Source organism: Varroa destructor, unplaced genomic scaffold (assembly GCF_002443255.2).
Source record: "Varroa destructor unplaced genomic scaffold, Vdes_3.0 BEIS01000003.1, whole genome shotgun sequence".
Taxonomy (NCBI): domain Eukaryota; kingdom Metazoa; phylum Arthropoda; class Arachnida; order Mesostigmata; family Varroidae; genus Varroa; species Varroa destructor.
This window is the reverse complement of record NW_019211456.1, coordinates 53540096-53567062: the sequence shown is the minus strand read 5'-3', so window position 1 is coordinate 53567062 and position 26967 is coordinate 53540096. Positions and strand designations below refer to the sequence as shown.

Sequence of the window (26967 nt, the reverse complement as noted above, 5' to 3'; positions counted from 1 at the left end):
GCGAACGACTTTGTTTACATTAACACCGTTACGTACGTTTAATAAGGGATTCAATAAGATTTTAATAAGGATTAAGGTGTACCGATTTAAGCAGACCTACTAAAGCTCGACAAAGTACAAAAATAGTTTTACAATAAATTATATATATTTCAGCTATGTGCTTTATTAACGGGGTCAAAGTATGGTTGTCAGTACAACTAAATCCTTCAGTTCACCTAGATATAATATAATTGGGTTATGTTAAACATTATAATTTCAAAAAACGATGACGGAATCACAAACGTTCTGATACGACGTAAATACTAAGACTTAACATATCAGGTTACTCTTCGTTGAAATGTTTGCAGAAAATTCTAGATTTAGACCTCTTTTCCTTTCTATTACCAAAGCTTACGGAGCTGCTCGGAAATAGATATTAAAAGAAATTATGTGCCATTTCTATGATAGAGTTCCAAAAATATTTTGAAAAATAAAAAGGTTATTTCTCTACTACTACTCTATATCCTGCAAGGTCTACTTAGCTTCAAATGTATATATTCAATTCTAAAGGAAATTTTAAAAGTATAATATCTAAATCGGCTTCTCTGGCGGCGTATGTGAACGTTCTACTAGTGTATAGATACCAATAAACTGTAGTACAAATAATTTGTTTTATGAGATTGTTTACTAATATGTTTCGATCCTGCTATCGGTTATAGGTGCAAGGCTGATAACTGCCCAGATACGCCAAACTCTGGGCAGGAGGATGCGGATGGAGACAATATTGGAGACGCCTGTGATCCGGACGCAGATAATGACGGAGTAGCAAATTATCCTGACAACTGTCCGCTCGTCTCTAATCCTGATCAGAGAGATTCCGACAAAACTGGTAGGAACAGATATTAATGCTGCCGTAAACAGATTTAAAAAGAAAGTTGATATCATTTTTTCAAACGCCTCTTCAGATCATGAAGTCTCCTGTGTTAAAACATGCCAAAAAGATACTGTAGTTTCCAAACAAGTATCGACAGTACAGCAAAATAAAGAGCGTACACGTTTTGAAGAGATGTGCCCTCGCTACGGATAGAGCACCAACCCATGCAGTTGTTATACAGATATTGAATTGAATAACATGTTTGTTTACACAACGAAGGTGTGTGGCACACGAGTAACGCATTGTGCAGCATATATTACCTAAAATGGAGCGTAGGTGTGTTGTTTTACGGAAGCGTCTGGACATCTTTTAAGCTATAAGATCGATCGACTTCTACTACGAAGGTATTTAAGAGCACCCAACCTTTTCTGCTCCTTCTACTGGCACAAAATATTACTTGTACATGAGAAGGCTACTCTGAATAGTCCCAATTTGTTATGAAGCATGCTATAGAATTTATTCTTTAAAAAATACCTGCACTGTGAAACACAGTGAATCCTTTTGGACTTACATATACGGACGGTTTCCTTAGTTTCCAACATTAGTGTATTCCATCGAGCATCACAATGTTATTTGAAAAATGAGTGTGTTATATACATATAATCGATAATAAAAGCCAAACTAAATTTATCGATTTCGGTGACTTACGCTAAGGTGCATATTTAATAACAAAACAAAGCCAATTTTGACGGTGTGATGTAAAGCTTTATCCACCATAATGATTTTAATAAAATTCTGTCGTTCGAAATTCTGTTTAATGAAAGATAGTTTTTCCCATGAGGTCTGGTTCACAGCGGTTTTTAATAATTATGTCAGACATGTTTTCAGTAAAACCTTAGATAAGTGTCGTGTTTCAATGGGCATAGCTCAACTGTCTAAGTGCCCTGGGGGGTCAGTTTTGTGGAGGATGATGCAGTAATCGTGGCATCATCAAAACAGAAAAAAAACACTGTATTTTTCAGCTCTTTTATATATTGATAGATTACTAGGTTGATTGTTAGGAACCTGCTGCATCCTGTAGCTAGGCCGCAGCGCCTAAACTGATTTCCTGTTAATCGAACCTTAAAAGCGCAAACTTTGAACATACTTGGTAAGTTATGGAATAGAAAGAATTTACGTGCATTATTGAATAAAAAATCAATTTTTAGAAAGAACTAGCGCAGTGAAAAATCAATACCGTTCATAATCACTTTAAATGTACTCAGGGAAAACTAGAGTTATGCTAATCCTTTTCTTAGATTCTTTACGTGCCTTTAATACCGTACCAAAAGGACAAACACTACAAGTCTTTAACGAACATCTAGATAACAAAAAAAATATTTTTTTTTAAAACTAACACCAAATCGTTATAATTACGGCATAATCTGTACGAAAACTTTCAGGAGGCCTAAGATGAGATGAGAGACTAATTTAACAGGAGTATGTAAGCGAGGTTAAACCTAAATTAAGGGCAAAAATTGCATGTTCGGTGAAAATGTACAAGATAACTTCCCTGGCAACAGCAAGAACTGTAAACATACCTATATTCGGCATACGAAGCTACCCTCTCTAGCATTCTAGAACTACCAGTAATAGTACAAGGTCTCTAAATCAAATGAGTCTTACTAGCAGACCTTACAAATAGGGAAGCGCTACTTTACAGCAAATAAAATATTGTCGTAAAAGATAAAAATATATCTGCGAATGCCATTAGCGAATGTTAACATTCGACAGAATCGGACTATAGGAATCCCAATGCCCACAACACACGTATCCGGCTAGTTTAAAAACAAACTGCCAAATCAAACAACATAACGCACGTTTAGAAAAAACAAAATAATCATAGGCATACAAAGATGCACAGCTCGGTTCGTAAGGGTTTCTAAATAATAATCAAATCATAAAGCAATTCCAGAATTCGAAGTGGCACTTCTACCTAGCGAATGCTACACAGCACAACCAGTGTCGTTACGTTTATATGTCATCGTAGTAAATAATGAAAATGCATTATATATCTAAACAAAAGCTGTTTAGTTGTACTTTTATTTTAAATATGGTTTCAGGTAATGACAATCTGGGTGACGCATGCGATAACTGCCCAACAGTTTATAATCCTGATCAGATAGACACAGACCACGATGGCCAGGGCGATGAGTGCGACAGGGATGCAGATGGAGATGGCATCCCCAATCATGCGGATAATTGTCCGCTTACGGTCAATCCAGATCAGAGTGATCAGGATGGTGATGGGTACGTAATAAACTTAGTTTTGAATATAATTGGAGACAAATGAGCAACGATTGCAAGGACTCTAGAATATCGTTACCCGTGCTCACCCTAGACTAGTCAAAGGCCTTCGATCCTTATGTTTAAACAGGCTTGCAAAATACTTTTCCTTATATTTGGTCACGGGATTAAGTCTAGTAATCTCTATAAATAAATAATTGTTTCGTATTTAATGTTCAGTACTTTTATTAAGCATCGCCTTTGCAGTCTCTCAAACATACGACTTTTATTGTCGGTGTATTGTGGCGAATGACCAACACATGTCTTTGCTTCATATGAATCACCAAAGGAGTGACAAGTATTACTAATTATAACACGTGATACGGTCTTAGGATAAAGACGCAATCCTTAATTAATGTAGTTTATTAAATCACTGCTCTAGCCTTATGGGCATTTACGTGGTATCAAATAAGAGAGCAGAGTTTTAGATCGATGCGAATTTCAAAGTTTGTAAGTTTCCCGTCCTAATAGAAAGTCTTTGAATAATCGTGGTCTAAAACTGTCAGCAATCAGCTACGATAAATCGAAAATCAATCTTCGTAGTTGTTGATCTGTTACCACAAACCGTTTTTAATTTACTTGCTTGAAATTGCTTACTGGAGAAAAAGATATGCCTCACAGAATTTAGAATTTACTTAAATATATTTAATTTGTCGATTATGATCAAGAATTCCATATATCGAGTATTTACTGTATCTTATTTTCCCTAGATTGGGTAATTCCTGCGATAACTGCCCTTTTGCGGCAAACCCCAGTCAGGAAGATCTGGATCAAGACCTCGTTGGCGACGCCTGCGACAACAATATTGACCGGGATTATGATGGTATGTCTAATGCCACCCATATAATCATTATTAATAAAGTTACGCATATATGTATCTGTATATATTTTCGTCTACGTTACATCACACTATTGTATCATTTGCAATATTGAAACGAATCGCACATAATCATTCTGTTAAGTTAGAAAAAAAAACTATAATATGAACACAAGTTCACGATTTTCTCGGATCTGTTACTCAATTTATCTATCCCCCTCGCCAGAGATCGTCAAATGTATTAATGAATTTCATTAGCCGGTGATCGAAGAAGGCAGTAGTCTATTGCAAAGCCTGGAAAATATGATGAGTGTGAAAGAACTTTCTACTTAGGCTCTTACAAGGCAACCTTTTGACTCTGCCTTATCTATTGGGTCTATATTGCTGAACAGCCAAATTTACGCACGTTGCTTAGCAGTGCCTTGTCAGATATTGAGGAACAATGAAAAGCAATGTTTCCTTTTATGCTTCACCTAACGAGGCAAATGGTGCACCTAAGTAGGCAAACAGTCCTTTTAGTTAGAGTTCTCACTGGACACGGTACAGATATTCCAAACTACTTAGGCAATTTTTTTAAGCTAAGCCAAAGGTAAATAGAGTAGGTATTGCAAATGCACTGTTTTTTTAACCAAAAATACTCGTTTTTCAATATTATCACCTACTCAATCAACAATTTTATTTCTCTTTGCACCACTGTCTCTGCGCCTTTGGATAAGTTCACCATTTCTGTTACATTACTCGGTAAAGCTAAGACTATGCCAACCTAGGACCCAACCTAGGAGAGTTATATTACCCATTTCGCTACACAATAAAATAACTTCCTGAAATTCGAGAAATAAATTTTTCGCTCGGCTCCCCAATCTTATCACAACGAATGCTTAAAATAGCACTCTACCGTTATCCATGATACATTGTTGATACTAACACTTTTGTAGATATCAGCTATTTGCAATAAGCAAAGACCACCAGGCTGAAAGTAATTGTCACAAATTGTAGACTGAGTAATCAATGGGAATTTGGACAAAAAGACGGGAATTTAGAGAAAGAGAGTAGACGAAACTTATAAGCGCCCCAAAAGAGAAATTTTAAATAATGAATTTGGTTATTGCGGTATTCTAAAAATCAAACCTAATCAGTGCAAAAAAAATTAACTTACTTGATACATGCCTACTGTTTTTTAGTTCATTAGCTTAAGATTGACATAACCGAGTAAGAAAAACAGATACACATAGATGGTCTAACTTTCTAATTCGAAACAGTGGTTCTTGCACAATCTTATAAAAAAGTGTTCGAGAAATTAAAACCATAGGAACCTAATTATAAAAGAAAGAAAGTTGTTTCAGAGAACATAAAGCTTTGGTTAAAATCTCAAAACTCTAGTGCAATTTTATACAAAGTTCGCAGAAGAAAAAAACCTTTAAAAGGTGAAGTTCTTTGTGGGCCTTTTGTTTTTTTTTACTGCAAAAGATGACATAATGTAGATCTATGTCATTAGAGCAGAGATAATAGGAATATACTATAAAAGGTTGCTTTTAAAGTAAAAGGTTTCCGAAAAGTGAAATAATTTGGAAAAAGGTTTTTAATCGAGCTTCATCGCGCACACACGTTCTCCTTAAAATATTAGCCATAAACTTTTCAACATCTTGTATACATGACTATTTGATTATATCCGAAGGTGAGTTCACATTTGAAAACATCGGTGATGTGATGAATTTTAGGAAGGAAAGGTTTTTTGACACAAATCTAAATGAGCTCGTATTCCTCCATATTAAATTATTTTCAGTGGATTTATACTATTTGCGTGGAACAAGGAGCCGGCCACTACCTCTGAATATAATGATTTTCTTACTTATTGAACATTATACCTCCACAACTTATTTCAATGTATTTCTTTAAAACTAACGAAAATATAGATGCGATGCCAGGAACTTTTACTGCAATAGATATTAATTCTAAAGAGCATATATTTGGTAAACCAACAGGAATTCAGGACAACGTCGACAACTGCCCAGATGACCCCAACAGTGACCAACTAGATACAGATGAAGATGGACAGGTATTTTCATAGTCCATTTAATTTAAAAAAATTAAGGTAATACAAAAATAAATGCGAAATCCTATGCTAAATATAAATACATAATACACAGAGTGGGAAAAAAAACACTTTTATGCTGAGGAAACTTAGGGATAGGAACGATAAGCTTCTTATTAGGTGAGAGGTAAGAGGTGATACGGATGCTGCTTCAATCGTAAAGCTGCTTTTTTAGCAAGCGCAAGCTTAACATTTTCTTAATCGCATACATTAGTTTTTTTCCACTGCAAGCCTCTTTTTGCTCCATTTTACATGTTGGTAGTGCAATAAAATTATTTAGTAATTACGAAAGATTGGTACATATGTCAAATTTTCGGCCGTATAGTATTACCAATGTTATGAAACTTAGGGTCTCAACGATAATTATTTTGAAACAAATTGAAATCAAGGCGAACTTGTATCTAACACTTGGAGTAGGGCTAGTTGCATTATTTTACAGCTTAGGTACATCAGTCCACTGCGGGTCCTCCTGTAATACACGAGCCGATGTGGCTAGTATAACGAACGCGGCAAATACATATAAATATATGTTGGCGTACATGAATGTGACGTGTGGTCGCTGATAATAGAGTTACGCGTGTTTCAAGCAGGGCAAAAAGATTTTAAGTAAAGACGAGAAAGACAGCAAACGAACAAACACGGTAAGCGATGGTGGCACAGTTGTCGTTTTGTCGATCATATATATATGTGCTATATTTAAATCATAAATATGTAGCTGTATTTAGAGCGCTTGGTGGTGATGGATCTGTATTCCAGGATATGTTTAAATTCAGATTATTTCTACCTATAGATATATGGAATCTCAAGAGGTAAATACCCGTTCTCACACGCATATTGACGTTTATGGGTGTAGTGAAATTAGGCACAACACCGTATACAAATGTGAGTAGGCGAAATGTATAAAATAGCGGACATAAGATTAGAACATGATAGTCTGAAGCCGAGATATCGTTCCGTAACAGAATAAAGGGTCACCCACAGTTTACAAAAAAAAGCGTGCTGTGTGTCGGATACAATGTAGTGTAATAATAAGGGAAATTTCCAAATATGGACATATAGCAGAAATAATAATTAAAATATGAAAACTTTCGAGTGGCACCTAAATCAACAACCGCACGGTGTACTGTTTGTTATATGATCACAGGACGGCTAGCTATACTAAAAAGGTATGAAAACTTGTGTGTTTCATGGCATTTAATAGCGAAATGATGAAAGCCAAATATGTAATTTGGAAAATGACCACCTATCAGGAAGTAAAGCCTGTTCGGTATTCCAAGCATAGTCGACTACAGAGCAGGTGACAAACACATAATATTTGGTAATGTAAGCGATATCTAGCCAGTTACCGTTAGAGCGAGATGCTCCGATATCAAGGCATGCATATAAGGTGGAGAAATAACTATTGGGGCTATTGTTATCCGTGCAGTGTTCGTTTACATTTGCCGAACAAACATATGAAAATCAAAAAAATATTGGATAAATTAAAGCCACTAACACTCCAGGTCCCTGTTGAATAAATTCTAGACACCGTGAAAGTGTCAGCGTTGATAAATTGGGTGAAAAGTGACGAAACTGTCAGAAGTTCAGATTAAGGTCCCTAATTATCCCCAGATAAAGGTCCCCGGTAATTCTTGTCAGCCCCATGGTCCATGAGAAAATATGTATAATGATTTTCTGAAGTTCGATCCGGACAGCGTTGCAGTTAATAACAAAATTGCATGAGAGAATTAATGACTACAGAAGTAACAATGTTTTTATAACCATGTAATATACAGCCACGCCTAAGTAACTTTTTACAACTTTTTTTCAATTTGAAAAAAATCACTGACAGGTTTAAATGACATGATATTGGCTAAATTAGGTATAACAACAAAAAAAAACATTAAAGTTTGGCCTATCTGTTAGCAAAGGTCTAACAGAATGTTTAAGGTATCCGAAAACCTCAAAGGGCACGCTAGTTTGCCAAATAATCCCTAAATTTTGCTCTGCGATGCCAGGACAATCAAGAGTAGGTCTATTTTTGGGCGTTTTTGTTTATTCCACATTATGAGTCTTCTGTGTAGACGTTGGATTGTTCGAAAACTGCGTAGCATTCCATGGATAAGCAAAAAGAATTATCAATGGAATGATCCTGATTTAGAGCAAAAGCAAATTGTATTCGACCGTACAGTTAAGGTGTACATCCGCTATAAGTATATTAAGTATTCAGCATAAAAAAAACTCTTACAGATTATTTGAGGAAATTGAAAGTATATCTAAAGAGACACCGGATGAATATCAATCAGCTAGATTTTCTCATACTAAGAGGACTGCTTGGTGTGCCATTGCTTGCGCACTAAAGTATATGCTAGGTTTATGCCCTGACCTTAATTTCGTACCCGTAAACATATAGTTGAAGGTTTTTCGTAGGTCTAGCATTCTAAAATCAGGTAATATTAAGTAATTTGTCTCCCGTAGGGGTAGGATTTGAAGTTTGTCCGCAGGTGGAGGAAAGTAAATCGCTTCTACTACAGAGCACATGACCATGCTGCCTCCAAATTTGAGTGAAACGAGGCGTAGTTTTAGTCCAATTTAACTCTTAACAAACCGGCAGTTGAAATGTGTGCGCACCCTAACCCCCGCCTAGATATAATGCCAAATCTTTCGAATGCACCCATTTATCTTAAAATGCGGCACCATATCAAAGCAAGCTTTCTAATGTAAGGCGAGTGATTGAAAGGTGTGTTGGCAGATATTCGACAACTCTTTTCGTGTGCGAATTTCTTTTGCGACCTCCAACTTCATACATAAGTAGGGGGTCGCTGGTTCGATTCCCGTTAATGATATTTATCATACCGCAGGCATGATTGAATAAAAAGAACATGCTAATTAGTTTGATAAAGATGGCAAATTGCTTCTCATGTCATTATCATTGTCAAATTTTGTCAAAAACAGTCAGTTATTAAAAAAACATGTTAGTTAAATAAGGCGTTAACAATAGATTAGCTGTGGAGTTTTCCACAAATTCTTCATTGGTTTAATCTCTCACGAAAGACTCACAGCCATAAGAATACCATTGTAGACCCGCTGCATTTTCACAGCGTGTATTACCTATTAAGGCTTTGAATTAGCGTTTTTTTTTCTCCGACGTGGCTTTTAAACCACAATTCTACTACTTTTCAATTTTAGGGTGACGTCTGTGACTTCGATAAGGACGAAGATGGCATCAGAGACAACGTGGATAACTGCCCTTTGGTATACAACCCGGATCAAAAGGACACTAACAATACTGGTATGCTTGCTTGAGTCGCATTTAGCACAACATGTGAGCAGGCTCAATATGCGATTCATGTAGGCAGAATTATTTTGCTCTCCAACCATGTTTCACTGGTGGTCTTCAGGCCGTAAAAAATCTAATGTAAATATACAGAAACCTTTAAGCAACTGCAGAGCACCTTGATACTTCATTTAATAATTACATACATAATTTACATTTCTTCAAGGTTATGCTACAATGAATTCAGATGTCTACGTGCGCATGTCTTCACAAAATGCGTACGCTATCGAAAATTAAAGTGATACAAATAAGGAATGTCAGTCTCTCGAATATGTGTTTCTAGTATAAATGACGCCTTTTACATGAAAACGCACTTAACGCTTTTCTTCGATTGATATCTTTGTTGACGAAGGTAAGACTTGAGACCTGTCGAGCATTGCAGTATAAAGGAATAAGACCGAAATGATAAAAATAGTCTTCAGCATGACATAGCATGGTTTTCGCTGGTCACATATAAGCATCTATTGTCAGCTTGTCAGTAAATTAGATGTAACATTGCATTTGGAAATTTCCTAAGTGTCCGAATTTCCATATTCGATATAATACGTTTCGAAATTATTTTACAGTTTTAACAAGCGTAATACGTTTTCTAAAACTATCTGTTTTCATGCTGCTATGATGTTGACCACATAACCGTTCTCAAATAGGTACATCTATGTACTACAATAAAATCACCCTCGGTTCCGTTTATTATAAAAATCGGAGTCTCTGGTGGAACAATTACCACCAAGAGAATAGTATTATCATAGACGATTTTTATGGATGGAGTAAATGGGATGAACTTGAGAAGATCTGTGGCAAGGAGGCTCGATCGAGTTTACCTCCAAATATATTTTTATAACTAGTGATATTCATTATAGTCAATGGTATAAATATAATAAATAAATAAAAAATGGATCAATAAAAATGGCGATTTTGTTGCAGCGCTCAGATTTCCCGGTTCCAGTAGGACCCCAAATCATGATTAACTTAGTTCTGTGATTCTGCAGCTGAGTAGGGTTAGCCATATAAACCAGTTCTTTGAACCTCCTCCAGTATTTAACAAATACAGAAGGGTGATTTTTAGCCACAAGTTTGTATTCGTGGCTAGAATTAGAAACGCAAGTTTCGCAGGCATCTTGAATTGTTTTTCTGTCTGCGAAGATCTTTCAAAAATGCCAAGAAGTAGCTATTCTCCTTCTTGCAATATTCGGCAGCCTGGATGCTTAAGGCTTTAGCGACCTCGTAGTGGCCTCATTGTCCAATCAAAGTTTTTATCTGAGCTAACTAATCGAATTTTTGTACGTATACTAGCCTTGTAAATAAGCCGTTCCTTATACTGCACGCTCGCTTCCGCAAAGTAAATATTTAATTTAGAGTTTTCTCTGAGTTTGATAACGTTCTTCTGTGTAGTTACTGGTGGTAAAACACCAATGGCATCCAGAAGTGTTGATGGAGCGGTAGTCACTCATGGTCTATATACTCAAGCGTCTCGTCCGCGACGAGACGAAATGAGATTTATAGCGCATCTGGCCAGCTTACCGTTTGTCCTTTCTGAACGTTTCTTTAAAAGCGCATTAACTAGCTGGTATTTGAGATAACATGGCTACAGATGTCATTCTACTTTTGCTGTTGGGCACTTCACGTAAACGTACCGGTGTTCCGGTTGGAGGAAAGATTGCCCGGATAAGTATCCGAGGCAAAGGTAGTCTTATTCCAATCGTCGCTGGACTTACTAGTGCTTATTTATCGTTCGCTGGTGCTGATTATCAACGGGCAAGTGTTCACCGGTACCAGTCGAAGGCATTGATCAAGATAGGAGTCATTATCACTAGGCATAAGCATTGTAGGCGACGCCTTGTATATCGTCGCTGGCCAAGATTTAAGAGGTTTTCTAAAAAGCATATTTACGTGACGCTGACGCGGCAAATTTGCAAAGCATAGGGTGGCAATATAGAGTTATTAAAGGAAGGTGACAAGAGCTTATATGGATAGACGTTGGCAGATATTCCTGATTTAGTTAAATATTTGCCATTTTTTCGTGTGGTCAAAATTAGTAGAGTGAAGATGCTGTTAGTTCCAGATATTTTGCAACATCCTCAATTACGAGATGTTAAAGCAAAATTGGCAGATACTAATATTATTCCATAAAATTGGAAAAGACCCGGATCGTAACTTTTCAACTGATGAAACTTGTATTCATATGAATGAAGCCTAAGGATTCATTCAGGGTGTATTCATATACGGTTAAGCCAGCAGTGAGGACTCATTCTGGTCAAAGAGATAATACGTTGAAAGCTAATAATCGTAAACCGCGTTGGCTTGATACAAAACGGGAGTCAAATTACGATACTTATAATTTTATGGTAATAGTCAATATGACTTAGGAATGTTTACTGTGGTAGGAACTCTTCGACATCTAGCTTCATCAACAATGGAAAAATATCAAGAAAGACTAGAAGCAACAGATATAAAATTAAAATATACTGTAATAAGTCGAATAACGTTTACTCGAATGAAATTAAAACAGTTTGGTTTGATTTCATACGAACACTAAATGCTTCTTTTATTTCGCCTTCTAATTCTTCAATATCATCGCATTCATATTCACACATATTAAGAAGAACCGGGGTAGTGTTCTAATAGAGGTAGAGTCGACGTTTAAGGGGAGTAGGACCATAACCGTGAAATTGTTAATATGCTCATTCTATCTAACTAGACCTCTCAGATATTTTCGATTATGTTTGCGGTATTTGATTTAATAGGAGTGGGAGACGCGTGCAAAGGCGATTTCGATGGTGATGGCGTTGGTGATGACGATGATGTATGCCCTGATAATAGACGGATTTATGCCACCGACTTTCGAGCTTATCAAACTGTTGTACTTGATCCCGAGGGTGATAGCCAAAACGATCCGCACTGGGTGAGTTACAGCGTTCTTAGATGTAATTGACATCAGTTTTTAATATTAGAATCTATGCTTTTGTCTTAGGTTTTATTTTGACTAAATACCCTGATTATATTTTTCGTATTCAGTAGATAAAAGGGTAACCTTGATAACATTTTTTTGATATCCAACACTTAGACCAAACCAAAAGTGCATGTATCAACGCAAAATATAAAACGGATTTCTCTAAGAGGCATTTCTTTGGTGAGCACTTCAAACTTATGAGAGACCTATTTTGGTTGCGCATACCATCGAAAAAATCGTTGCATAGAATTGAACCGCGCAGATAGAATGTTTTGTTTACGATAAAACAAGCAGTATAATTAATTATCGCAGCTACAATTCAATGTACAGGTACTACAAACATTTTGAAGAAATATTTTGATAATTAAAAAAATTAAAATACTAAATAAATATACTAAATAAAAATATCCGGATAAATGGGTGGAGGAAAATATTATAAGTGCTAAACAGGGAAGTAGAGTAGTTTTAAAACGCTAGTTGGAAACACATTTCAATGCTTCTCTAGTTTGAATTTTCAGAGCGGAGTACTCAATGAAATAAAAAGTATACGAGTCACCAAATCAATGACAAAGAAGAAAACAAAGTTTATGAATCGTTCTTACTATACTGATGATAGCTGTGAGTAAAGGAAGCCTTTGATCTTAATTCCAATAAATGAACATCTCCAAAGAAACCATAAACAAGCATCAGAGCAACAAGCGAACACTTGTAGTCTTAATTTCAAATTAATTTTAATACAAAGTATATCGTTCAAAATATAATCGGAGCTGAGCATCGGTTGCAGTAGGGTGAGAGAAAATTTGAAGAAAGAAACGTTAATTGCCATACAGTTAAAATGTGAACTAAGTTTTGATACCCGTTGCACTGCCAAACGTAGTATTACTAATTTTAAACAGAGTCTGGAAAAAGTGGCAAGTTGTAGGCACGAGCTCTGTAGAACTCTTTTCAGTGGGTGTAAAAAAAACTACCTGATTAACTTTTTGCAGGGCAACTTGCGCAATTTTCATAGGCTATAAAAAGCAAAGTCACCTTTCCCCATTGTCGCGAAAAGATGATTTTACTTTGTATAGCGATTTTATTATGTGGGATAACCTCGCTTAATCAATGTCAAGAGCCATATCTAGATCTCTGTAACAACTGTTTTAAGCATTTCTTAGCATCCGTCCCAGTTTCACCAAACATGTGTCATTGTAGCTGAGTCTTAGCCAATTCCGGGAAAGATGTAGAGATTAATGAAAGGCTGCACTTCCGTGTACGCTTCGCAGAGCCTGCTTTTTATAACAGAAATGCAGTTTTTGTTCATCTCCGTATTAGAAACCTAGACTCGTACTAAAACTCCATTCATTACACAGCGAATTATAAGAGACAAAATAAAAAAAGGAGGAGAAGGGGCACTTTCGAATAATATGTACGAGTAATATTTGAAAAGCGGCTTTTACTCGTTTATTTTAAGCTAATGAAACTGTACTTAAAGCGTTTTATAATATTAACAAACTTGATTAAGAGGCCTGTAAATAGAAAACCAAATTAATTCATGTGTGCCCTAGAAGGTTTGAATTAAAAACCGCTTTACATGATCTTGATGGACTATAAGTACATTTCTATATCTTTTGATAGTTGGAATAAATAAAGCCTTTATTTCTACGTAACAGTGCGATATTTACCAACTCTGCATAATATATTGAGATGTTTAATTTTGTCGGTCAAAAACTACAACGGAGTCCTCACACATCTGGATACAGGACGCGATTTTTGTGAGCCCACTTGGCCGTACATCAGTCATGTACGTTGATCACAAGTCTGAATATGCCCCAGCTATTATCCAAAACGAGAATCCACTTTCCGAAATTATTTGACTTTATAGGTAAAGGAAGTGTTCCCAGCGTGTCGCTTCTTTATTGGAAATATGCACGAATATTTTGATGATTGTGGGATAGAGGTGGTATTCTATTTTGGCTTGGCTCCCGGTAGCTTTACCCTCCTCTCTATTTTCCGCCAATGAAATCTACTGCATCCATTGCGCTTAAACATTTTTCTCGCCATGTGAAGTTAAAGGCTTTGTTTTTCTTGCCTTAGCCGGAATGGGTCAAAAATCGTTTAATAGCCCGAACATATTATATGCTGTTAAGGACAATTACAATCGCTCAGACAAGCACTGCGGATAATCATCTGACCGCTAAAATATTCAAGTTTAAACCGTTATAAACCGGCATCTTTAACACTTTCATCTTGGCAAAAAGTCTAAATCTCGACAATTTAATGTTTTGTTTAATGAACGTTTCAATTGAGTTTTTTATCGTTTCGACGGTCAACGGGACATATATGGATATACACATCTTCTATTGCAACCATCGCTTGCGAAAATAAATAAGCACATTTGCAAATGTGAGACTTCTTATTACTTACGATATGATTATGTGAACATTAGTTTGCGCGTATTATGGTTTACAAATCTATCATTGCTTTATCTCACTTCCATTCATTTCAGGATTAATGTTCACTCAAGTGACCTAGTACCATCTGTTTTCAATTGGTTAATTTACGTTAGTAAAAATTTTAATTGATGTGTGCGTCTCATGCAGATCATTTACAATAAAGGCGCGGAAATTGTACAGATTCTTAACTCAGATCCAGGACTGGCTGTAGGGTATCATAAATTCGGCGGAGTCGACTTCGAGGGGACCTTTTTCGTGGATACAGCAACAGATGATGACTACGTCGGCTTCATATTTAGCTACCAGGTATTTGTTATAACTAACAAGAAATAATGTGAAAATTATCAAGTAAATGATTATATAATATCAGAGGGTCGCATAGATTCTGACTTCTATACATCGGTTTTATACGTTTATACGCGTTATCGCAATACCAGATGGATCAATGTTTTAAAGCGCAAATATTTTTAATAGGATGAACATAACCGCGTGTTATGTAAAACATTTACTATACAATTTTTAAACTGAAGCCAGTAAATTGTACCTTCTTCATACAAAATCAATTCAGCAAAAACACTAAAGAAGATGCGGCTCATCGATTGCTATCAGGGATTTAAAATTAAATTCGTTCCAGGCAAAAAATTGCTCTGAGGGATTGAAAAGGGATGCTTTCGATGCTCAAAACAAAGTTCACTTTATTGGGTGGGGTATAAATGATATCATAAATGGTAAAATTCAAGAAAAATAAACGTGCTCTAAATAATGACGAGAACAAGTGGGCGGAATGAAAACAAACTGACCAGTAAATGACCATAAATGTGATTCATATTCATTTTTAGCCATAGCCACCATTAGCATTCATATATCGGAGCGTACCAATTAATGAAAAACTAAATTTGAAACTAAAAAGTTGTCCGTAGTCAGCCCGAATGATTTTATATGAACGAATTTTACCATTTCCATCAATGTAATGTGTCATACATAAGACACACTTCTCAAACTTAAAAACAGAGGTCACTGAATTAATTCATGCAGAACATACGTCGAAAAACCTCTACTTTAAGCATAAGAAAATCACGCGAAAATATCTGCAAGTAATATTCACATATTGTACTGGTTGTCAAGTAAATATTCAAACATTACCAAAAAGAGTAAGGTAACTTCTTAATATGCGACTTTCATCTCCTTAGAAAATATATCACAATTTCAATATTTTTAAAGCTATACATTGCGCTAGGCTACCAAACTGAAACTGATCACTATCTATCTGAATTTTTAACGCACGAAAATGCTTGGATCTTTTGAAATGGATCCTAGATCACATTCATAGTCATTAGGATAAGCATAATACACCTTAAATTGGGTTTTTACGTTTAGTAGAACCAAAGTGAGCTAAAATGCAATTTGTTTCGCAGTTTTCGATGGGTAAATACACGGAAAAATAGATGATTTGGTTGCCAGATTACCCAGTTTTTGTCATACGTTATCTAATAAATTTTGGAAGATTATAAAATAAAAATTATTATTTACTCGCGATTATATATTTAGAAACATAAATTTGAACAGCGATCGTCACATACCTAACACGAAAAACCAAAATACCCGTTCCGTCTATTTGATATATTCTCCTGTGATAAGTAAAAACTGGTATCTGTTGATCGCAAATGGGTACTGTCATCAAGATAGCAGGATGTGTTCTACTTTAATTACAGTCTGCCATAAATGCATTCATTAACTCCACATACATTGGAGTCATATGATGCTATCAATAATAATTAACGCTGTGCATAGGATAACCACAATTTCTACACGGTAATGTGGAAGAAGAAGAAGCAGATGTACTGGCACAGCACCCCGTTTCGTGCGACGGCTCAACCCGGCATTCAGTTAAAACTTGTACAATCCGAGACTGGCCCAGGAGAGTACCTCAGGAACTCGCTATGGCATACCGGTAGAGTGATTTGCAGAATAAATCATTACATGACCGTTATTTATGACGTCCATTAATAATATAAAATGAAGCCTGTAGGAAATCATTGCCTATATATTGGACAGAAGTGTTAATTTCTTTGTTACCGGAAATTTGTAATTAGGTTTCGTATCTTTACTTCTACGAAACCTATGTCTTAAATAATGCTATTATCACTACCTATTCAATTAACATTATAATTTTTGTTGGCTTAATTTTTTTAGACAGATATTTGCATATTTAGTTAGATCTCCTCTTTTTCAGCGACATTTAATTTATCTCGAAAGATATAAGTCTCGAATTATATTTTTTCTTTCAATAGCAATAGATGCTTTAATAGAAATAATTAATTTTCTAATGTAAATAAGTCTTGTTTTTTATTATATATATAACTTGACGAGATAATTATCGATTTTTCTTTTTGATAAAAATTTAAGAAAAATTAATGTGGTAAAAAATAACAGTGAGGACCCACAAACTGGATCTTTTGCAAAATCTTAACATAACTTCAAAATAGCTAACCGTAGCTTAGTTGAAAACATCAAAATAAATTGATTTCATTTTGTTGCAATGTATTAAGCTATACTTGGACATTATAGACTATGGTAGATGACGATTGGATCAGGATTATTGCTTATGAGTATGCTAAGTTGTTTCTGTGTTTCCAGTAATAATTTTTATGTATAGTGTTTTCCTCGACAATCGGTGGGAACTCGTTTATGCATAAAAGTTGCTATGATTTAAAGTCATACACAGTAAGCATAGCACTAGATTAAAAAAAGAGTTTGTCATTGACGTGCAACAAGGCATTCCTTTATGAAAGAAACGGTCAGTGAAACGTGCTTGCGTCAGCAAACGAATTAATGATTAGAGAATGCCATAACTGCGTAACACAAATAATAAAGCTGCGCCCATGCTCAAGTAAAGAGGATAGTGACACATATCGAATTACATGCTTTAATTTTTAGGTTATTTTTTTTATTTTTAGGAAATCATTTGTTGGTCATCATTCGTCAAAAACTCTGATGTAACGATTTATCCGAGATCTTGAAAATTGTCAAAAAGATTCGTAAAGAGCTATTTTTCGAAAATTGGAAAAATTTTAAAATAGGTGATCTATCTTTCAGTAAGAAAGTGCCTCAACTAGTTAAACATGAAAAAACTTATTTACTACAAGACTAGTGAAACTTCTACGGTGAATACACTTCGAATTAATTATGATCAAACAGTGATAAAAACATTCCAAATAATATCTATGAGGGAAAATCTATGATCATTTTTCTTAAAATCTCCAATACCATAGTGAAACAGCCTTATCGAATAAGTTATGTTTTAGTCCTCTCTCCAAATCAAAGGTTTGTCAAGATCTTGAAAACCGCTATTTACAAAAATCTAACCAGTTTGTGCTTCTGGCGGGTTTTGCCATGTTTTCTGAACGTCAATACTTTCGCCTTCCGCATATGGACAACCATGTCCTTCTTCCGTAGGATTACTTTGGTGATGCAAGCGTTTCCTATATGCACGTTCTATCCCGAACGCCACAGTAAAGCACTATACATAATATTGTAAATAGAAATTTCACTATGGTATTAAAGATTACGTTATTTTTTTAAACGAAAAATGTTATCGCGAAAATCTGATAGTGATGTCACTTTTTGGGTCATAGGTTTATGAATGACGCTCTGTGGGTCCATTTGACTGTCGATAGTTTGGACTTCTTACGTCAGTAAACATACTAAGCAATCGAGAAATTTCTTTTTCTTCAGTGCGACAGGCTGAGCCAGCACTATCATTTAGTACTCTTGCATGTCAATGGTTGTAGTAGTTGAATTATTATTGTCGTTCCACAGCAACAGTGAAAGCTTGAACCTTTTCAGCAGTGCATTTCTCTCACAGGTCCTCTAAAGTCCACGAGCAGCTTTGCATGGCCTTTTCATAGTCTATTAGCACACTCTGTAAATCATATTCGCTTGCACACGTTTTATATTATTCATATTTGAAGTATTATAGTTTTTTTTTTTATTACTGAAATGTCCTAGGATGGCCGTTTTCGCGATTCCTTCTTTATGGCTTGGAAAACTTTTTTTTTGTGTGAACCTGTGTAAGTAACAGGTAACTAAGACACAGATGACCTTATGATTTTAATGATGCTCTTTAACCATCTGAACTAGTGTTTCTCCTTCCCGCACTCTATCGTATTCGTTACTATAGCCACATAGGTAAGCCGTTCGTAGATCTGTACCTGTCTTCCCTAATATTAGTTGACCGCTGCCGCTGTTCCCTGCGATACCCTGCAGTGCTGTCGCCTAGCTATAGAAGCCCAAAATGCCATATAGTCACGGTTCCTTAAATAAGTATCACTTAATAATACCGAGAATATTTTTAGTTTGCTGAGTCGAGAGAGTATATTGTTTAGCACAGACATGAGGTATCTGTGTAGCACCTTAGTTAGTGCTTGTGGGTTAACAATAAGTCGTATTTTACGTCCAGTTCAATGTACGTCGATAAGATTTGCCACCCGTTCCGTGGGCTGGCTTACCCTTTTACTGGGCTGAATTACTTCCAGTTCTTCACCAGCTTTTTAATTTAATCCACAATAACTTGCACAAAACCAATAAGTGAAACCCGTGGTGGTTGTTAGGCCGCCCTGCCTTCTTCCTTATTTTTTATTTTGATTGTTTTTGACCGGTTGTCGCAGTTAGTTTAGATCCTCGAGCACGTCTTTGTATTCATCGACAAGATGTTTCGAAGCTGTCTTTGCCTTGCTAAATCGCCATAATTACGCCTGTTACGACACTTGTATGACTTTCAGTTCGAGACATGTATTCGCCGATAGTAAGGCTTGTACATATTTGTCGACAATTGGAAAGCGATTGCTGCTTAAATCATGTTTGTCCTGACCACCGATCAGAAGGGTAGTTTGAAGTAACCATTTCTTGTTTCAATAACTCCTTACTTCGAGGTAATAGAAATTGGAACAACAAGACTTGCGTCTACGACGATCTAAGCACAAAAGAGAACGATTCAGTTGTCTGACTGCTGAAGCAAAACGTTAATTACTTCGTTTAGATCACAGTGTAACACGATTGTGCGTGCTCCTTACGCCAGTTGTTTCTTTAACGTCTGTGGTTCTAATTGAGGTACTTTCTTCATGACATCTGTATTCAGCTCTAAACAGTATAGTATGTCAAATTCTTCTGGAAACAATACCGACAATGCCAATAAAAATCCCCGAAACTCAATAATAGTTTCTGCCAAGAGATTCAATACTTTTAGACTTATGTTGCTCTGTCTGCTTTGGGTGCCCACATGTAATGTTCTACAGTTTCTTTAGTACACAGTAGTTTTTATTTACTAAACGGAATTTGACGGGAAGTTTGCAAACTACTTAAATGTGCAACCGACAAAATCGATGTGTCAAACCATAGAGCCATTTCATAGATAAAATCGATTTTAAGTAAAACGCCGTGGGGATTCGTTGATGTTAAAGTTAGATACGTTTAGTTAAGAATATATATATCGACACGCTTGAGGAAACATAGTCTAGACTTACGTGAAAGATTACGTCTACAACTGGTATCTTATTAGCTTCCTCACTGATGGTGGTGTTGCACTAAACAGAATGCGTCAGGGATGTCTCTGACAGCAGATTCAACAATTGTTATCCGAATATCTGTCTTATTTTATATTATATTTAATTTTATTTCACAAAATAAGTAAAATTCTCCAGATTTTCCGTTGCCGCCATGTAAAAGGTAATAATCTATACAAATTTTGTCCAGTAAAACGGCTAACAAGATTATCCCATTTTAGTGAGGACCGTATATATAAAAAAAGGACGAACTTTCTCGTTCTCTCGACTCTAGTTGTTCCAAGGACCCTCTGGCCTGAGAAGATTTTTCCTCAATTTATCTGTTTTGTGGCAATTTTGTTTAAAAAATTGTATAAGCATAAAATAAAGTAATCGATACATAGAACAAACCCGCTTAGTCTCAGTACAACCTATTGACAGCCTATTGTTAACCAAGTAAAATTCAGTAAGCTTAAAGCGTTTTATTGCTGTAGTAAACCTCTACAGTTTTAACAAGCTTAAGGTTTAAAGAATAGGAGAAAAATTTAATCTAATCCACATGTCATTGGATTTGAGGACCGATGAGCTATGATCAGGTAAAAATAATGATAATAATAATGTAATAAAATATGTAAGCTTATAAAGTTCAAACAACGACAAAGCGTACACGGCAACTCTGTAGATTATTATTGCCAATGACTAGAACTTCTACTCATTGCAATAAGACTGGCTTATTAAATTTCCTAATACAGACAGTCTCAACGGAATGACTTCCAGGCCTCTGAATGACAGATTCTGTGGGAACGCCACATACGCCACGAATTCTACATATAAATCTGTTGTGGATTCCGAGCACTGCTTAAGTGTTTTTCTTTAGATAGGGACGCCACATCTCCGTGCATGTATGTATTTGGGCTTCATTGGTCTATTATATAGTGTCACATTGAAATCGACTTCTTTAATTACGATACTGTATTGGAAACCATATTTTGCGAGCCTTGGAATTTGTTTTGTGTCATTTAAAATCTAAAACAGAATTAACAAATGCTCAGAATCCTGAATTAATTGAACTTTGAGGACAGAACCATCATTAAAAATATTGAACAAATTGGTTATAATTAGAAGAGGCAACTACTTATTTTAGTACCATGATTAATACGTCGGTTGTGCTTGCATCACTTCGTATCGCATCTATCGCAGAAATGTTTTTTCATCGTACAGTTACAATTAACTTGGCGGAAACCCCTACAGAATCACTTACTGAACTCAGCTTACCATTCGTCCTAACTTTGAATTACCTGCGAATCAGATGGCTGCGCAGCTTGTTTTATTTCCCATTTTAAGGTTATATGATTTTGACATTAGCCGTGAGTGGAAAACTTAATTGAACGCCTTCAGAAGATTGAAATAGACACATCCAAGTGACGTCTGCTTTTAGAAACGCCTAGCCCTATCACTAGCTGCGACGCTTTATGGCATTGTGTTGCTCGTAAAATAACAATACCAAAGTGTAAGCAAAGATGTGATCAACTATAGCTTTTTCGAAAATACTGCAGGCAGTCGAGTCTTGGGTCTTAAGCCTACGGTTGTTGATGCCAGATCTCAGGTAAAAATAACTTTTTAAATATTTGCCGTTCCAGTTCAGTCGCTGAACAAAGTTCATTTACACGCAACAGTGCAAAAACAGTTGATATTATGGGAAGTAATATTAACATACAAGAATCATCACACGTTTAAAGTGAATCGTGCTGGCTACCTTTCTCTCTTTGATATTGTTTTAGGTGCACCTCACTAGCGCCATGTCGTTTCTATAATTTTCTAAAATTTTTTGGAGTTTTGTGTTACTGTTTTTCGGGCCTGTTGACATGTTTGACTGGGTTCCTGGTAAATTGCTTGTTAACTGTTATTAATTTTTCATTGTTTCCCAATTTTGTTCTAACGCTTGATATAGTTCCATTGCCTCGTGGTCCCGCCTTGTCCTCGGCTGCTATATGACTTCTGACAGGTACTGCTATTTCAGATTGTCGTTCTGCTTGGGCCACTGTTGGGGCTTTGTATATTTTTTTACTGTTTATCGTGTTAGGTGTCCTGATTTTAGTCAATCAAAATAAGTACACGGGTGCGACGCAAAAAGAGTTGTAGTTGTAACTACGTGTTACAGTAATGAATCATTTTGGACTAAGCCCTGCAGCGAATGACTACGCAGAATGAGGAAACCTAGGTTTCCTACGAGGAATCGAATCTATAATTTAAGACAAAACGTTACCTTTATATAAATATTTTAAATATTGTATTATAGTCTGCTTCAATGTAGATAACTAGTTTACTTAAACAGTGTACTATTGTTTCTCCTAGTAACATTTGATACAAAATATGTCAATTTATATGTTAACGAAAATTAATTTTAATCGTATTCTAAAACATTGAAACACAAAACCTGCTTCATTGATAAATTGAGAAATTTAATTTCAAAATTTCTACGTGCGCTCTATTATATCAACCTGTAATACAAATTGATCAACTTTTTGCTTGGATGCATGATGTAGTAGCCACCTGTAAATAATTTTTATATGAGCGCCGCTGGAGTTAACCCACCTTGCGCTGTAGACACAATTCGCATTGATGCGAATTGCCTATATATGTCTATAAAAAGATACTTGCATATGATAGTAGTAGGACTATAAATAACTATATCTATAAGCATTTTTAGGCGCTTCATAAACCATATCCTCTAATAGTGGCTATATATAAGATAAAAAGTATAGTAGATGAAAAGTATTGTAGATAGGAAAATTAACAACTAAACCGATAAGTATTATCTATTCAAGGTAATACAACAAACCAGGTCCAGTTGTTATGGAAAGACCCTCGCAATGTTGGATGGAAAGAAAAGGCTGCTTACAGGTAACATGAACTTATGTATCATATCGGTGCATCAGACTATTCATGAATCATACAAGAGATGGCGTATTCTAGGATAGTATACATGGATATTGTAGTTAGTGTTGTAATGTGATTTGGGTAATTCGGCTGCAATTATTCTGCAGCTTATTATATTCAAATAAAATATAACTCCTAAAAATCTTCGTAAAACTTGCATTATCTGTTTTGAGAATAAGAACATGGAGGTAAGTGCGAACTATTTTTAGTAAAAGAGTAAAAAAGTAACTATCCTTAATGTTCTTAATATAATTTGTGGCATTGTTTTTTGGTTAATCTAAAAAGAGACCCAGCTTTTCACTCATTTTTACAATAAAATCGTAACGTCCAGCATTCACACATGCTGGCGAAGCTCATCATTTGGCTGCTCTATGCTTTTTCAAACTCCTGTGATTTTTTTAGCCCATTCTGTGGTATTACTCTCAATGGAATTCCTTTTGCACATCCTAGAGAGCTGTCATCAAGTCTTGTCCATATACTAGTTCTTTGACGGCCTAATATCCGTGCTTCCCTTCTAAACACAGTAGTCAATCTTACGTCGTTGTCTCCGTTCCTTTGACTCATTTAATCGATTTGCTACATGTCAACTTGTCGCGCATGAATCTTCAAATCACTAAACGAATTTTTCTTTTTTTTTTGGAAACTTCTTTTTTTAAAATTGTTTTGTAAACAATCTTCAAATGTATTTTTTTAACATATTATCTAATAAAACGCTCAAGGGCTCTTCCTTGAATTGTGGTGTCCTAAGATACCTACGATATTTTCCTAAACCTGATACCTAAACTCTGTCACGCGCAAATCTGAACTGTACGCAGAGAGTGTTATCAAACTCTTATGCCCTTGTACTGGGCCGCATCGCGAAACTGATAAATCTGATTTTAAATCGAAAGTACGAGATCCTTTCAATTAAGTCTGAATCGCGTGACTGCAAAGAAATCTGTGATTTGTGCGAACCGACATAGCCGCCCTTTCCTCAAGCACATGGCATGAATCTATGTTCGAATTCACAGGTGTAAATACAACTGACTATGCATCCACTACAGTTTCTCTTTCCTGTTCAAGTGTTGCCCCTTAGCCGGTGGTTCCTTCTATTTGCCAACGGAACCGGGGTCGGTAACGTTCGTTCGGATGCCAAAGGATCGAAAGCCAATCCGTAGTTTGGAAAATTCCACCATTGGTATAGCCACTGGCGAGACCAGACCCTCTTTTTTCAGTTGCGCGCATTGTTAACAAACGTGTTCACTTTAAGAACCGCTCTAAATAACGCTACAGCTCCGCAGGACAACGATGGTTACTAGGTTAATTTTTTTATGGGTACGCCGCTTCACAACATAAATTTTATTGATCCTTCTCTCTGTTTATTGATGACGGTGACGATAGAAGCTTGTACTGGACATTTTCTAGTCTTCAAGTACTATCGCTAAACCATATATAAACTAACTAAATCTAAAAACCTACTCTAGATGTGATTACAGCACTAATAAATCTACCAATTTTCTCATCAATGCGTCTATTGTACTGCTTGTTCCAAATGTATAGGTTATACAAACCACTACCGGAAACGAATAGAGTGTTTACTTCTGCGTTTGTTCATCCGTAAAGCCCGAGCGTACGATGCTGACAAATGCTGATAAATGACAGTATTCTATTAGAAACACAGTATTCTATTACATTTGCTTCGATGGCTCCATACGTTTATTAGAATGATTAAAAAATCATTATTGGTGTACATTTTGGAGCTACCGCTGTTCATATGAGAGCGGCGTTTGGAAGCTTAGCAAAAAACATCTCAGCGGAGATATAGTAAGTGGTGGGTCGTCACTGGCGAACATATTGTGGAAAAGTTGGTTAGTAATCAAGGTAAAGTACGGCTCTCCTGCTCTTAAGTGACTTGCTGAGTTATAGTGCAGTATCACTCTAATATTGCTGAACCCTGCGATTTACATTACGATGGACCACCTGTTTGTAAACTGGGTGTGGAAGAATTGCTGCTCATCTTGATGTGATAAATTTAGGTATATTTTTTAGCAACCGTGAAAAAAGTTTGATGAATGCTATACCTTCTAGCCTAAAAAATTTATCCAGCCCTTTGATCCAAACGGTTGTATACGCCAAATACAGAATCAAATCGATCGTATTGGTTTCAAGTAAATTAGCTTTCAAGCCACCGCAATTTATCTGTTATTTTCTTTGAAGTAATGTTTTTTTTATCTAATAAGCTGCTTGAAGTCCAAATATAACTACATTACTGAAAAAAAAACGCTATTGTTTTTTGCAAACACCTTGCTTGCTTATCAGTTGAGTTTCTTACACTGATAGTTGTAGGATCGTATGCGAATGGTATTTCAGCTGACTTATTTTGGCAGACTACGATCAGCCCGGTCTGTAGGATACTTGAGCCCGATGTCGCAAATTACAAGCCTTGATCTAAATATTCTGGTGCTTGTAATACCTCCAAAAAATGTTGGCGACTCACACTTGAAAATTCTTAAACAAAACATATTTACAATATCCCACAACAAGGTTATATCATCTCTACACAGCTACTAAAGATGTGTCAGGACAAGTCCATTATTGTCCATGCACTTTTCCATAATACATATTTTAATTAGAAAAGCGCTTTCAACTGAATATATAATAGCCAGCTACCAAAAAATATATGTAGGTATTCACAACGCCACTTTCAAATGGTTCTGCTATTATTTATCGAACCGCTCTTAGCGAGCTAGTCGCCAATAACATAAGCCAGTCTTATCCAGTAAGCCCTAGCATCTTTCAAGGAATCCGCGTTTTTCCATCGTTATATGCTTTATTTTTTTGCCTACTAAAGGATGTAGAGCACCTCAAATAAGTTGCTGTTTTAAAAACCTATTACGCAATTGCGAATCACTGTCTTCATGAAATGCTTACGATGGCACCGTTCGTTGGTGTCATAAAGGCGGAATGCGTTTTTTAAATCAAAAGTGAGTAGTTCCAGGAATCGAGCCTCTGATTATAGCTATGAAATTGGTGGTGTTACGTTTGCTTCTGTCGCCATTACAAAAGGTTCACCCACGCAAATGGGTGCTTAATTTGATTTTAATGAACACTCAACAAAGCTTCTTAAATCTACAAAGATTTTCTAAACTTTAATATAAGAAATTGCAAAGTTGCTGCTCGTTTTTTTAAGTTATTTCATGTACTCTAGTATGGACGGCTTGTATTAAAAGATAGTAACCAACCTGTTTGAAGATGTTCAAATACTTTCTAGAAAACTTCCCTAATGTTGTGCGTGCGAAAGAAACAGTGAATTTGGCATCCATCACTTCACTTTTGCAGGACCACGCGCTTTTGAGCCAATCCTAATAGTAAACTACTTTTCAATATTAGACCAAATATTTTGTAAAGCTAGAATTTCATTCAGCTTAAGCCGATAACTCACGTTTGTTGCTTACAAATAATGACGCTATCTTCTTCACTTGTGCAAAAATTCCTGGTAAATAAATTCTGTAAGTTGTAGTAATTTCAATTGTATTTCACAAGAAAACTTTTTATGCAGGATCTCTTAATGACTACCGTTAGTTTGAAGCCGCTTGTAATGTATTAAAGTAAAATTATTTTTTACCTCCCCTAGGTGGTTGCTACTTCATCGCCCCAATATAGGCCTTATACGACTTAGGATCTTTGAGGGACAGAATATGGTTGCTGATTCAGGTAAGT

At 35.9% G+C, this 26967-nt stretch overlaps 1 protein-coding gene across 7 annotated transcripts in view; it reads left to right on the top strand.

Annotated features, from left to right (window-relative positions):
- The window catches only part of Tsp (Thrombospondin), a 128298-nt gene that overhangs the window by 91119 nt on the left and 10212 nt on the right, over positions 1 to 26967 (top strand). For 4 of the 7 annotated variants that reach the window (XM_086982742.1, XM_086982744.1, XM_086982745.1 and 1 more), the window contains 10 exons: positions 699 to 868; positions 2956 to 3142; positions 3889 to 4001; positions 5978 to 6051; positions 9256 to 9358; positions 12148 to 12305; positions 14936 to 15094; positions 16580 to 16739; positions 23157 to 23232; positions 26882 to 26961. In XM_086982742.1, the coding sequence (XP_086838868.1) occupies positions 699 to 868; positions 2956 to 3142; positions 3889 to 4001; positions 5978 to 6051; positions 9256 to 9358; positions 12148 to 12305; positions 14936 to 15094; positions 16580 to 16739; positions 23157 to 23232; positions 26882 to 26961 (1280 nt within the window). Of the gene's footprint in view, positions 1 to 698; positions 869 to 2955; positions 3143 to 3888; positions 4002 to 5977; positions 6052 to 9255; positions 9359 to 12147; positions 12306 to 14935; positions 15095 to 16579; positions 16740 to 21105; positions 22231 to 22279; positions 22334 to 23156; positions 23233 to 26881; positions 26962 to 26967 lie in introns of those variants that run through there. The other 3 variants (XR_002671931.2, XR_015323157.1, XM_086982743.1) reach the window with 3 other exon arrangements.